This window comes from Heterocephalus glaber, unplaced genomic scaffold (genome assembly GCF_053883595.1).
Source record: "Heterocephalus glaber isolate CG9 unplaced genomic scaffold, H.glaber_assembly_v1.0 deba00000594, whole genome shotgun sequence".
NCBI classification, from domain to species: Eukaryota; Metazoa; Chordata; class Mammalia; order Rodentia; family Bathyergidae; genus Heterocephalus; species Heterocephalus glaber.
In genome coordinates, this window is record NW_028258151.1 from 34,176,505 (window position 1) to 34,190,164 (window position 13,660).

Genomic DNA, 13,660 nt, shown 5'->3' on the forward strand with positions numbered 1-13,660 from the left:
TGGCCGAGAGGGTAAAGGCCACTCCGCGCCAGGCCAATCCGCCGCTGGGGTGGGCGACGGGTCACGGGCCGGCCCAAACCTCCTCGCGGGAATGCCCATACGCCCAGAAGGCGGAGCCGCCTGCCGAGGACGTGGGCTGTCAGGACCTGTCTCTGGCGGGTTATTTTATTGATCCATAAGTTATGATTAACAGTCCTCCCAAGCTCTCCTTGACCCACCAACCCGCACAGAAAGACACTTTGGCGGCGCTCCTGCTCAGCTCACAAGCCAACTCCTAGCCTCGAGCCGTGCTTGGCTCACACCAAGTCCTTTCCTGCAGATTCAAGGTCCTGGTGTTCCAAGGCCGGAACCAGATGGCAAACCCATGCCCAACCCCATCCTCCCCAGGATCTCCATCCATGTGCAGAGCTCCAGTATCAAAAAGACGCACATACTGCCTGATGGTACTTTCTTTTTTTAATTTTTTTTTCAAGTTTAATACACACTAGGACAAGTCACAAAACAGGATGCTGCTAGTCCAGAAATACTCTTCCCAAAGTCCACCCCAGGAGCCCCAAAACAGAGGCCAGGGAACAGTCCTTGGCTCCTAGGGAGCCCTGAGCCCTTCTGTCACGTCCGACCTCCTGCCCTTGACCTAGACTCAGTTGGCACAGACCCCTCCCCTCCCTGGGTCGCAGGACTTCCTCCCTCCTCAGGGGATGGAGAGGCAGCAGCATCGCGATGGTTCAGGGCCCTCTGGCCAGGCTGTCCAGGAGCAGCTAGGCGGCGACCTAGGTGAAGAGACTGCAGAAGGGCTGCCGGGCACTCAGGCACCCACACACTCCACGTAATTGGCAGGGTACAGGCCAATGCGGCCACTCTGTAACTGCCCCTGGCACCAGCCCTGCTCATCCTCCTCGCTCATCTTCAGTAGCTCCTCCCCTGAGGAAAGGGGTTTTGTCACTGCCAGTTGCCCTGAGGCCCAGCCATTCCCACTACTGGGTCAAGGACTGAGGGGGATGGGGTAAATGACAGTCAGCCAGCAAGAGGGGACAGGGTTCGGGCAGGGGGAGGTGACCCTCAGAAAGCTGCCCCACCTCACACCCCGGAGGCAGCAATAGGGCTCCAGCTGACTGCACCCAAAATAGCTTCCTTCTCAGAACTGAGGCTGAGAAGGAAGCACCTGGCCTCTCCCACACCCCTCTGCCCTGGCAGGTAAGGCAGGGACTGCACCTGGTAAGGAACAGGAAGGGGGCCCCAAGGTACCTGCTCGGAAGCTCAGCTCATCTGCTTCCTGGCCAGCATAGTCATAGAGCGCCCGCACCCGCACCCCGGTGGCAGCCTTCCGGGGGGTCTCCTCATCGGACCACTCTTCCTCCTGCCCACTGGAGAGGACAGGCAGAAGAGGCAGCTCAGGGCCCAGGACTCAGGGACAAGGGCTCACCCCTCGGAGGGACCCTCGGAGCAGGTGGGAGGAACTGAGAGACTCTAGTGGGAACTGGCAATTCTAAACCTCCACTAAGTCCACCCTCTCATTCAGGGCACAGATTTCAACCCACCTCATGTGTAAAAGGAAAGAAACGAAGGAGAGAGGGGAAAGAGGGCTGGGAAAGGGGCAGAGCTGTTTCTTTGCCTCATCTGGGCTCCCAGCTCTCACCCTGGGGACCCCGGGGACTGGGGTGGGGGCGCGGTGCCATCTCTTGTGGGCACAATGCTGGTCAGAGTAACCTCATCGGGGCTCCGGCCACCCCTCTCCTTCCGGCTGATTGTCCTCTGCGTGTCCAAGGACCATTCCTGCGGGAGAGTGCATAGGGTCAGGCTTGGCCACCTTCACCAACTTCATCCCAAGCGCCAAAGTCCTCTGCTAGGGCCCCAGCCCCACCCAGCATGCAACACGTGCCTCAAACTGTGGCCAGTTCATGGCCATGCCTGGCCCATGGGTGCTGCGCCACCAGCGCAGGTCCTCCTCGTCACTGGCTGCCTCAATGCCCTGGTGCAGGTCTCGGTGGAGTTCGTGGAACCTAGGGCCCGAGGCACTTCCCTCAGATGAGGATGTCCTGGGCCACAGGAACCCCCAATCGCAGGGCCTTTGGGACACAGAGGGGACCCCATGCCCATGCCATACTTGTCGTTGCTGGAGAGGTCAAGGTGCTGGTGCAAGGTGAGCAGCATGTCCTTGAAGAAGAGAAGCCGCTGGCGCTCGGCAGCCTGGCAGCTCTCAAAGGCCTGCTCCATGTCCTCCATGTAGCGCGGGGTGTAGCGGTGCAGCTCCGCTAGCGTCTGCTCGTACTGGCTTTTCGTCTATGTGGAAGAGGCAGGGGCCCATGAGCACTGTGTATCAGCATTTAGCAGGCAAAGCCACCAGGGGCAACCAGGCCTAAGACCCAGGTCCTGTCCTCAGGGACCCCAGCAGTCTAACAAGGGAGGTGACATTCAAGCACATCACCTCTAAGCGCCTGCTGGAGAGCAAGACGGGGTCAACCTGTGCAAAAGGTGGGAGAAAAGGGGCTTCCTGGAGGAGGCCTTGCATGTTCTACCCAGGCACTCCAAGGCACAGCCACACCCCCAGCCCCACGCTCCTCCTTTAAATGAGCATCCAGAGAGAGGGATTCGTGGGGAAGGAGTTTGGAGAAGCCTTCCCCAGCCTCACCTTCTCCGCCTCCTTGGTGCAGCGCCCCACGCGCTCTTGCAGTTTGCGCAGCTGTTCCTGCGACACGGCGCTGTCTGCCTTGGCGTGGCTCTCCCGGGTCTGTGCTGTCTTCTCATCCTTCCGGGCTGCATGGTAGCTCTTCTTGGATGCCTCAACCTGGCACGCACAGGGACAGCTCTGGGCCCTGGACGCCTTGCCCTGGCCTCCGGCCCCCAGCCCCCATGCACACCTGGAAGGTGCCTTCCTCCAGCCCCTCACACACCCAGCCTCACCTCCTTCAGCCTCTTGAGCCAGGGCTTCTGGGCCTTTCGGAAGCTGTCCTCAGCTGCCCGACTCTCCCGGAAGCCGCCCAGCACTGGCCGGTGGAAGGCGCCCCGCTGCCAGGAGCGCACCTGCTCGCTGTCAGGCCCATGGAGCTTCTCGCGCACCTCCAGGTGCAGCTCGCTTAGCCGCTCGGCCGCCGTGAAGAAGGCGTGCCAGGCCTTCTCCAGTGTGCCATACTGGGGGCCTGCGAGCCACAGGGCCCCCAGTGAGCCGGCCCTCTCACTGAGTCCTCCCAAGGGTGTCCAGGGTGCAAAGAGGACAGCACTGTCGCCTGCTGCCCACCAAATGCTCACTCTGTCCTAACCAGGGAGACCTCCCAGAATCCTTGCTTCAGCACTGAGTGGACAATGTCAGGATCAGTGTGGATCAGGCCAAGAAACCGAGACCCAGAGAAGTGACGTTTGCTCATCCAAAGCCTTACAGCTGCGTAATGGAGCTGAGAGTCAGACCCCAGCCGAATGCATAAACCACACACCTGAATCTTTCCCTCAGGCAAAATCTGGGGTCCACTTCCAGCTCCTAGCCTCTGTGAACTTCCAGGTTCCCCTCCAGGAATTGTGCCGGGGCTAGGAGTGTAGTTCAGAGGCAGAGCACTTGTCTAGCGTGGGCTCAATTCTCAGTACCAAAGGAGGGTCCCACCCTCACACCCCCCCCAGCGCCCATCAGCCTGCACAACGGCTCACCCTTCTCCACCGCGCCCCTCCACTTGCGGGCCCATTCAGCCAGCTGCTGGGCATAGGCCTTCTCGATGCGGGCACGCTCCTGGAAGCAGCTGACCAGGTCCCCGCAGAGCCGGTGCCCATCCTCCACCCGCTGCACCGTCTGCCTGTAGTTGCCAGCCTGGGAGTGCGGGTGACAAGAGCTGCTGCACCAGGCTCCTCCCCCAGCCAAGGGGCTGGCCCCAAGAAGGGAGCGCATTTCAGTGCCACCCCAAAGCCCCAGCTGCTCACCTCCCAGAAACTGCCCCCCAGGGCCTCCCCTCCAGCATCTTCTTCTGGAGCCATCGAGTCCCCGCAGCACGGAATGGTGGCGGATGGGGGGCTGTGGAAAGCAGGAGTAAGAGAAAAGCTGGACTCCACACCAGCCCTGCCACCCAAGGAGCCATCAGAGCTCAGGCTGACAGCAGGGGCTGAAGTCCCCAAGAGGAGCCTGGAGAGGGGCCACAGTGGCCGTTTCAAGGCTCCTCCACTCACCCTGGTGTGCCTGTCCCTGTCCCCGTCCCTGGGGTCTAGGGATCACTTCAGGGACCCAAGTGTCCGGCTCTCCAAGCAGCCACGATTCTGCCTTGAAGTTAACATGAACACAGTGGGGTGAGACTGGGGGCCACGTATCCAGGGCGGTGCCCGGCTCCCCACCCCACCCCACCCTGATATAGCAACTGCTGTCAGGAGTGCCAGATTCCAGGCAGGGGAATGCCAGGCCAGTCACACGATCCAGGCAGGATTAGATGGCAGCCGGGGGTGGGTGGTGGGCAGAAGAGGGGCAAGGACTCCTGCTCAGCCAGAGCCCCTGGCACCTGCCCTTCAACCACAGGATGACCCTGTTAGCAGTCAGTGGTGGGAAGGGCACAAAAGGAGCCAGGAGGCCCGAGGCCTTGGTCTTGGCCAGGAGGTGCAAACAAGTGCACTTTCCATGGAAATCCACCCACCAGGTCAGCTTCCACGCCATGGCTGGGATGCAGACCAAACCAGGCCATGAACCAGCAATGCCAGGGACTGGCAGTCCCAAAAGGTGCTTGTCCCCCCAGCAGCATCCGTGAAGCCCCGTGGGGCCTCATGGATAACTAGCAACTCATCCTTGTCCTCAAAATGACCAGAGTCTGGGCACCATGACCGGGGAGGTATCCTCCAGAATCACGGCAGAGGGCAAGGCAGACTCCAGGCCCAGAGCCGCCACCTCAAGATCTAGACACGGTGGCATGCAACCACTCCTCTCCTACCTCTGGGCTGGGTCTCAGCTGTCCCTGCATCACGTCGACTGACTCATGGCCCCTAGAAGGAGATCACTTCCTTCTCTAAGCAAACCTAAGGCCCAAGGACAGTCCACCGCGGGAGGACAGTGTCTGCCTGCTGGCCCCAAAGCAGGCTCAGAGCCAGTGCTCCCGCCAAATGGGTGGAGCTCTCCTTATCCTCCAGAAGTCAGATGAAAGCCGGGCATGGTGGCACACACTTGTAATCCCAGCATTCAGGAGGCTGAGGCAGGAGGATTGCCATGAATTTGAGGCCTACATGGTGTACATAGTGAATTCAAAGCCAGCCTGAACTACATAGTGAGACCTTGTTTCTGATTAAATGAACAAGTAAGTCAAATGAGCATGGTGGCAATCATTTGCCATCTCAGCAATCTGGGTGGCTGAGGCAGGAGGATCATAAGTTCGAGCCCAGCCTGGGCAACTTAGCAACTTAGTGAGACCCTGACTCAAAATAAAAAATAAAAAAAGGCTGGGAATGTAACTCAGTGCAAATGCCCTGGATTCAATTCCCACTATCACCAAATAATAATGATAATAGGGCCAGGGATTTAGCTCAGTGGTTCCGCCACCTGGCTCGAAAGCACAAGGTCCCGAGTTCGATCCCCGGTAGCAACATAGTAATACTAAAGTCAAATGAGGACATCTTCCCCACAGTCACTCCCCTTTCCTCCACCCTTGGCCTCCACAGCCCCTGTGACCCCTCACTCAGGGTGCATGTCCCATGGGCTGAGACTGACAGGCTCCCATCTGTCCCCAGTCATTGACACATTTCTGCCATTCTAATCTGTGTCGCCCCAAGCTTGAGAATCACAACTGGGAGTGTACCTCAGTGGTAAAAGCCCAGCTTAGTGGGCACAAAATCTGGGGTCCAAGGCTCAGTACCAAAAGGAGAAAGGAAAGAATGACATCCACCTGAAGACCAGCAACCCAATTCCAGCCTCTACTGACATGGGAGAACCCAGCGGGGAGCAGGCAGCAGAGGTGCCTGGGCAGAAGCACCAGCAGCTCACTGTGTTTCTTCTCAAGTCTGCCCCACTTGTCCAGCAGGGACAAGCAAGCCAGATGGAGAGAGAGAGAGCTGTGGCCATAAATCACTGGGCCTCTGGAGCTGTCCCTGGGAGTCATCAGGACCGAGGCCCCTGCGGGGAGAGCTGGGAGAGCTGCCCCCGGGCCGTCTCCTCTCTCTGGCCCCAGAATAGAGCAGGCTGTGTGTGCAGGGCTGGCACAACTCCCTCCGGCCTCACAGAGCAAACACAGGCCCAAGCCCCAGGCACAACCAGGCCCCACTGCCCAGCTTCCAGTCGCTGTGGGGGTGGCTGGTGCACTGGTCCCTGCTGAGGACAGCTGGGGCCTCATGCCTCCTGGCCCCAGCAGAGCCCTAAATCAGCAGAACACACTCTGCCAGGCAGGCACTCAGACAGCAGGTAATGAAACCTTTCCGGCCCAGGGCACCCACACTTTCTGGGCCCAGAGAAATCGACTCCCAGCAGCTGCTGGGGCCAAGCTAGGAATTCCTAGCTTAGGGGGGCACCCGCTGTCCCTGAGGCCCCTTACTCCTCTGCAGACGCTGGGGTCACCAGTGGAGAGCCCAGCCACCCTGGGCAGCCCGGGGGCTCTGAGTCACTGAGCCCCAGGGCTTCTCTCCCGCAGCCCCTCCCTGTCAGCCTGCAGCCGGAGGACACGGGAGGGAACAGTCGCTGTCCAGAGAGGGGCACCCTAGCCCGTGGGGCTGGCACCCGCAATCAGAGGCCTTGGCTGCTGGGGGAGGGGTGGGGGGAAGAGGAGGAGGCAGGGCCGGGGAGGGGCAAAACAAAGGGGCGCTTTTGGAAACCGGACCTGCCGGCTGGGGTGCCCGCTCGCTCCCAGGTGACGCACACCAAGCCCTGAGCCTCCAGATCTGGGAACCCCCACTGCGGGCGCCGCGCACCCAGGAGCCCGGGGAGCCCACGCGCGGCGGCGGGACCGGGCCTGCCGTGAAGGCGCCGGGACTTTCTCGGCCAAACTTGTTGAACTTGGTCTCGGCGGGGGTGGGGCCAGCCGGTCCCCGCCGAGGGGAGGGGGCACCCCTTGCTGGGGCCAGGCCGCCCACCGCCTCCAGATGGTGGCCCCAGGCGGCGGCCCCAGGAGCTGGGGCTCAGGGCAGAGATCCAGGGGTCCCCGGGGGGCGACCAGGAGGACAGAGTAAGGCCCTCGAGGGTCCCCGGAGAAGGTTCGGCCCCCCACCCCGACGCCGCCCCTTGCCCCGTAGCCAGAGGACGTCCCCTCGGCTCGGCCTTTCCCGTGCCCACGCGGACCCGGGTCCCCGCGGCGGGAGCCGGTCCCATTGGAAACTCCAGGAGCCGCGGGACCGCGGGGCGGGCTCGATCGGCCTCGTCCCCGACCCTCCCGGGCACTCACCGCGTCCACGCTAGGCCCCGCAGCGGCTGGGGATCCGGCCACGCTCGGCCCGAGTTCTCGGCTCCCGCCCGGCCGCCGCCTCCCGGAGCGCCCGTCCCTCCCCCGGGAAGCCCGGCCCTCGGCCCCGCCCTCCCGCTCCCTGCGCGGCCCCAGCCCCACTGCCCGGCTTCGAGGCCGGCCACAGCGGCTCACCGGGCGCGCACTCGGGGTCCGCTTCCGGCGCCCAGCGCCCGGCCGACACCCCAAGGTGGCGCCGCGAGGCTGCAGGGTCAGATTTCGGCTTCGCCCTCCCTCACTTTTGCAGAGCTCGGGATGCTAGCGAGCGGGCACCGGTGGTTGGGCGCCAGGCCTGCATCGACACCCCAGGGGCAACAGTGCTTTGCATTCTTGGTTGAGCACAGGATCCTTAAAGAAGTGTGCTGGGGGCTCACGTCCTGCCTCCTTGGGAACATTGGGATGGATCCCCATTGTACAGATGGTTAAAGTGAGGCAGAGACCTGCAGGGATTGCTGTCTAGGTGGGCTGAGCCGGGACAGCAAAATCGGGCCGGTGCCGGTGCCGGTGCAGCTCTGCTAATCTGGGGCTCATTCTGAGGCCTGGGGCAAACACGCGACAGGGGTGGGACAAAAAGCCAGGAACTCCTCCTCCTCCGCGTTCTTATTCCCAGATTTTGTACCGGGATTCATTCTTAAAGCCCTTCGCCCCTCCGCCCCCTTTATCAATGCGGTAGATTTTTCCAGGTCGCCACGATCACGCTAAAGAAAACCTTCTCCCCGCCCCGACACCCCCTCCGACTCTCGGGATTTTTCGTAACCTGCCTCTCTGTTATTTATATCCACTGGAGCGGTCCAAGAATGTTCCGAGGCTGACCTAATCGCCACCTGCTCGGCCCCCTCTCCTCCCGCTCCCCCTGCGCCCGGTGGCCCAGCGGCAGGGCCCGGAATCCAGGAGACCAAAGGGGGCGCGGGCTGGGCGGGTCCCAGCCCCCAGGGGGTGCACAGAGACTGCCCCCAGGCTGCAGAGCGCCCCCAGGGGGACGGCGCGCTCTCTGGGGACCCGCCCCCAGCCCCCACTCCCTGAGAAGTGTGCGTGTAGGCGCGCGGATTTTCAAAAGGCAGCTTTAAAAATAGTAAAATCGCTTTGATTCAAAATCTGGGAGGAGTCACTGAAGCCAATGAGTCCGCTCACAAAATGGACAGGGGGCGCAGGGAGAATGAATGGGGGTGATTTCAGGGGTAACATTAGCTGCTGACGCTGGAGGGAGAAACTGCCTCCCCAAGGAGCCTGGGAGTACCCAAGACGCCTCACTTTTGGCCGGCCGACTCTAGCCGCCTGTGACAATCAACCCTACATAGTGGATATGAAACTCCGTGGCTTCGGAAACCAGTTTCAACACCCAGTCTCTTGGGGCTTGGACAAGTCCATTCTCTCCTCATCTGTTTCTACCTTTATGAAACCTGGTGGGTGACTGGGCTGACCTTCCACTGGGCTCTGGGCCCCAGCTAATTAACCACTGCAAAGAAATTGCAAATGAGAGGAGCTGAGGAGAGTCTGATAACAGCCACACTGCTCTGCATTACTTTAAAGCCGTTAACAGCCCTGGGGGCCTTTTACATACCTGGAGGAAAGTGTGAAAATACAAGGGTGAAATTAATTATGGGAGCTACCTATTAAAACCTTATTAAAAATAAAGTTGGCAGCCAAGCTCTGGGATCTGGGGAGGCCAAGCCTCAGAGACATCAGGGAACCGGGCTGCTCATCAGGCTGAAGGCAGAAGGGGCAGTGCACAGGGAAAACATCTGGCTTCCCTTGGGGTCAAAGCTGGAAGCAGAACACAAACTCGTTGCAGCTGATCTTCACGGTCCCTAAAGTACAGCAGGGAAAATCACAGAAACCAAACCCCACAGCACCCTGGACTGCTTCAAAGGACACCGTGATGGCCTCAGAAAACCAACTCCACACCAGTGCAGCCCCCAAGGTCGGCTATCCAGCTGTGTGGCCAGAGCTGCTTCATCAGGCACTGCTCCAAACCCGATCAGGGCTGAAGGTGAGATACCCGGCCCAAGGGTCAGGTAGAGACAGAAACCCAGCAGCAAGAGGCAGCTTGGCTTAGATCCCCAAGTGGCAGATTGGTCTGCAGCCAAACAAGACACTGGGGAGCTCACCTTGGCTTTCTGGAATGAAGGCACCATGCCTTCATTTGTTTATTCATTCATTCGTTCATGCAGTCTAGAAAACATTCGGGTCCTCCTCCTTGCTATACCCTAGGCTGGGGACACACAGAAAATAAGGCAGTACCCTAAGTGTACAGCAGTGATGCCACACGGACCCTGGGAGGACAGAGGTGGGACACACCTCCTTTACCAGGACCCGGCCCCAGATGAGCCTCGATGAGTAGCAATTAGTCATGTGGGGAGGCATCAGAGGCCGAGCACAGGGTGTGCCAAGCCCCGGGGCTGTTAGCTGGTGATTTTTCAACCAAGCAATTCTACTTTTGGGTATCTACCCTGGACACACATGACTACAAGGGCAGGAGGAAGAACAAGGACATTCACATGTAACACTCTCTGCAGTCGGGAAACCTGGAAACAAGCGAGCATCCCGAGGGAGAACCAGTACTGCAGTGTCTAAGCACAACCCTCAACAGCAAGGTGGAGAAAGACACATGGTCTTGTTTGTTCTCTTTTTGCTTTTTTGCTCTGTAGAGGATGGAACTTACAGCTGTCCCCATGTAGGCAAGCGCTGTATCAGTAAGCAGCGCTCAGCCCAAGAGACACTTCCACAACACAGTTGAGTGCAAGAAGAAAACTGCACTAAATATTCACACTACATATTCAGAGAGAAAACAGACCAAACTGATTTTGGTAGCTAACTGTAAAGAGCGGTCTCCTATTGGTAAGGGAGATCTTTGTAGGGTTAGATTTGTGTGAGGCCTTCACACTGAGCCGCATCCCCAGCACTTTTTTTTATTTTCGAGACAAGTTCTCATTAAACTGCTAAGCTGCCCAGGCTGGACATAAACTTGCCATCCTCCTGCTTCAGCCTCCCAGAGTGCTGGGATTATAGACACCACCACCCAATTTAGTGTCAGAATAAATATAATGAGGGATGGAGGGTATAGAGGTAGACCACCTCCTTACCATACAGGGTTTGATCTCCATTGTGTGTGCACGCATGCGCGAAGCCAGCCTGGGCTACATACCAAGACTCTGTATTAAAAAAAAAAAAAAAAGAATGAGGATGGTGAGTAAGTGTTGGGTCAAAAACAGTGCTGTTTGGGCTGGGGATTTAGCTCAGTGGTTCCGCCGCCTGCCTGGCAAGTGAAAGGACCTGAGTTCAATCCCCGGTATCAAAAAAAAAAAAAGATGTGTGTTTTAAAACGGTGCTGTTCATGGGCTGGGCATGGTGCACACCTATGATCCCAGCACTCCAAAGGCTGAGGCAGAAGGATTGCTGTGAGTTTGAGGCCAGCCTGAGCTACACAGGGAGACTCTCTCAAAAACAAAAATAAAACAGTGCTGTCCAACAGAATGTTCTACAGTAGGGGAACTGTTCTGTAGCTGTGCAGTTCAGTAAAAGTTACATACAGCACTTGAAATGTAAGTGAGGTGACCGAAGAGTGAAATTGTATTTACTTTTGCGATGGGGATTGTCCTATGTTGTTCAAGTTGACCTTAAACTCCTGGACTCAAGCGATCCTCCTGCCTCAGCTGAAGTTAGAGTCTTGCAGTAACACACCTGGCTTTTCCTTTCCTTTTTTCTTTTCCTGTTTTTGTTTTGGGAAGACAAAATCTCACTATGTAGCTCAGGCTGGTCTTGAACTATGTAGCCTGGCAACCCTCCTGCCTCAGCCTCCCTAGTGCTGGGAATACAGGCATCCGCCACCACACTCAGTGTCCCTTCCCTCTCTTTCTTTATTTTTTCCTTTTTTTTTTTTTTTTTCTCCTGGGGATGGAACCCAGGGCCTCCTGCACACTGAGCCCATGCAGCCACTGTGCCACTGAGAAGACTTCTTTGAAAAGGTCACCATGGCGGCCCTGGGGCAATTCGAGCAAGCAGAGAAGTACCCTGTTTCTCAAGTTTCCCTGGGCCTCTGGACATTGCCCAGCATTCCTGACAGGCAGCTGAGTGAAGTGTCCCGATTGAATGATTGAACGCTGTGTTTCTAAGATCCCGGATCCCGGGCAGCCCCAGGTGGAAGAGCTGGTCCCACTTAGGGAGAGGGCTGCCCGGTGGGGAGGCCGTTTCTGGGTTTGGGCTCAGGAAGAAGCACAGAGGAAGGGCCGGAGTGAACCGCCACAGACAGCTCAGAGTGCAGCTGCAGGAAAGCTCCTCGGGGTGAGGAATTTGCCCAGGGCAGATTCTTTGGAAAGTGCCCCAGAGTTGGCAGGAGGAGCTCAGCCGCTGCAACTGCTGTTACACCACCAGCACAATCTGAGCCAGTGGAGGGGAGGCCTAGGGGTCCTGTGAGTTAGCAGGCTGTCAGAGGCCCCCTGTGTGCTGGACACGGGGCTGCAGGCTGATCCTCAGTGGGAAGACAGCAGCAAGCTCCCTGATCCCCTGGAATTTTCCACTAAAATCTAAGGTCTGAAGACCCAGTTAGAAGCTGTGATAAGTGTTGGGGGAGGGGAAGGCACACTTAGTGGTTAGAGCTGAGGGTTTGAGCCCCAGCACAACAACAGCACAGCCAGGAGGGCTGACCCAGCCTGCAATCCCAGCTGCTCCTTAGGCCGAGGCAGGAAGATGGCAAGTTGGAGGCCAGTCCGATTTCTACATAGAAAGACACTGCATCAAAAAAAAAGAAGATAGGGCCGGGGATTTTGCTCAGTGGTTTTACTGCCTGCTGCGCGCAAGCACAAGGACCTGAGTTCGATCCCCAGTACCAAAAAAAAAGAAGAAATTTTGTAGGAAATTCAAATTTCAGTATTTGTGAGTCAAATTTTATTGGAACACAGCCACACTTGTCTGTTTTCAAATTGTCTTCATACCAAGGCAGAGGTCAGAGTGGCTGCCGCAGAGACTGTGTGGCTCACAGAGCCTAAAGCATTTACTATCTGACCCTTTGCACAAAAACTAGGTTGACCTATGGATTAGAAAGAAATGAAAAGCAGAACCAGGCATGGTGACGCACACATGTAATCCCAGCACTTGGGAAGCTGAGACAGGAGGATCACCATGAGTTTGAGGCCAGCCTGAACTACATGGGACCCTGTCTCAAAAACAAACAAAAGAAGTGAAAAGAAAGGGGCCGGGGATTTAGCTCAGTGGTTTCACCACCTGCTGCGCAAGCGCAAGGACCCGAGTTTGATCCCAGGTACCAAAAAAAAAAAAAAAGAAATGAAAAGAAAAACAGTTCACTCTTGTTTTTGTTTTGTTTTGTTTGAGACAGAGTCTCTCTATGTCCTTCAGTCCGGGCTTGAACTCACTATATAGCCCAGGCTGGCCTCAAATTCAAGGCCATCCTCCTGCCTCAGCCTTTGGAGTCCTGGGATAGTAGGTATGCGCCGCCATACCTGGCTAAGTGCACTCTCAAAGCTGGGCACAGTGGTTCATGGCTGTAGTCCCGGATACTTAGGAGGCTGAGACAGGACGATGGCTTGAGGCCAAAGAATTCAAGATCAACCTGGGCAATGTGGCAAGACCCTATTCCCTCCCCCAGAAAGAAGGGAAGGAGGAAGGGAAAAAAAGAAGGGAGTTTGCTTGTGGACACAGTGGGTTTGCGATGCTAATGGATCATCCTGGGGGCTGTCACACTATTGATGCCATGGGTGAGCTTGCGACCTGGACATGGAGCAGAATCCATGTTCCTCACCACCCAGGGCGAGCTGGAGGGAGGCAGGGTGGGTGTCTGGCACCAAGCGTCCCACTCTGCCCTCCGTCACTGAGCCTCACGGCCCTCCCTGTGGAGTGGCACCTGCCCTTCCCGGGTGACAGAGCAGGAGACCAGCTCGGAATCGGGGAAGCGGTGCTGCCTGGCCTGGCACGGTGAGCAAACTTCCCGCTCAGTCAGGCTCGGCCCTGGGAAAGAGGCTGATGAGTTTCTCAAGGCTTCTGAGTGTTTCAAAGTTCTGAAGGTTGAGAAGCAACACTGTGGCCTTGGTGCGCTCTCCCCGGGCTCTGGCCTCGGTGGGGGCTGGAGGTCTTTGGTGCCAATAGTTTAGCGCCACATTGCTCCAATCTGTCTCTGTCCTCCCTCGGACTTTCTGGCTCTGTGTCCGCGTCTCGTCTCCCCCAGCCTCATTCTTTATTTTTTTATTTTGCCTCACTTTTAAAACCATACTTGCCGCTGGATTTAGAGCTTTTCAGACAATCCTGAATGATTGTCTCATTTTCAAACC

The 13,660-nt window shown here is 57.6% G+C and overlaps 1 protein-coding gene across 4 annotated transcripts; it reads right to left on the reverse strand.

Moving 5' to 3' along the window:
* Positions 1 to 438: 438 nt before the first annotated feature.
* On the reverse strand, positions 439 to 7,437 carry Pacsin3 (protein kinase C and casein kinase substrate in neurons 3). Of its 4 annotated transcripts, none has more exons than XM_004851887.3 (11): positions 7,323 to 7,437; positions 4,147 to 4,237; positions 3,904 to 3,994; positions 3,637 to 3,793; positions 2,902 to 3,137; positions 2,630 to 2,785; positions 2,105 to 2,280; positions 1,880 to 2,000; positions 1,637 to 1,773; positions 1,246 to 1,364; positions 439 to 921 (listed from the first exon to the last, which is right to left on the reverse strand). In XM_004851887.3, the coding sequence occupies exons 3-11, from the start codon at positions 3,955 to 3,957 to the stop codon at positions 806 to 808; spliced, it is 1,272 nt and encodes a 423-aa protein (XP_004851944.1). In that variant the 5' UTR covers positions 3,958 to 3,994; positions 4,147 to 4,237; positions 7,323 to 7,437; the 3' UTR covers positions 439 to 805. The 4 variants fall into 4 exon arrangements, with proteins under 4 accessions (XP_004851944.1, XP_004851945.1, XP_087061830.1 ...); XM_004851888.3 differs by having other exon boundaries at positions 4,147 to 4,233; positions 7,323 to 7,410; XM_087205704.1 differs by lacking the exon at positions 7,323 to 7,437 and adding an exon at positions 4,893 to 6,666.
* Between the last annotated feature and the right edge of the window lie 6,223 nt (positions 7,438 to 13,660).

Coding starts and splice junctions, on each gene's coding strand:
- Pacsin3 (XM_004851887.3), bottom strand. CDS start 3,957: ATGGCTCCAGAAGAAGATGCTGGAGGGGAGGCCCTGGGGGGCAGTTTC. Junction 2,001..2,104: donor GACCTCTCCAGCAACGACAA/GTATGGCATGGG, acceptor CTCGGGCCCTAG/GTTCCACGAACTCCACCGAG. Junction 922..1,245: donor TGAGCTGAGCTTCCGAGCAG/GTACCTTGGGGC, acceptor CCCTTTCCTCAG/GGGAGGAGCTACTGAAGATG.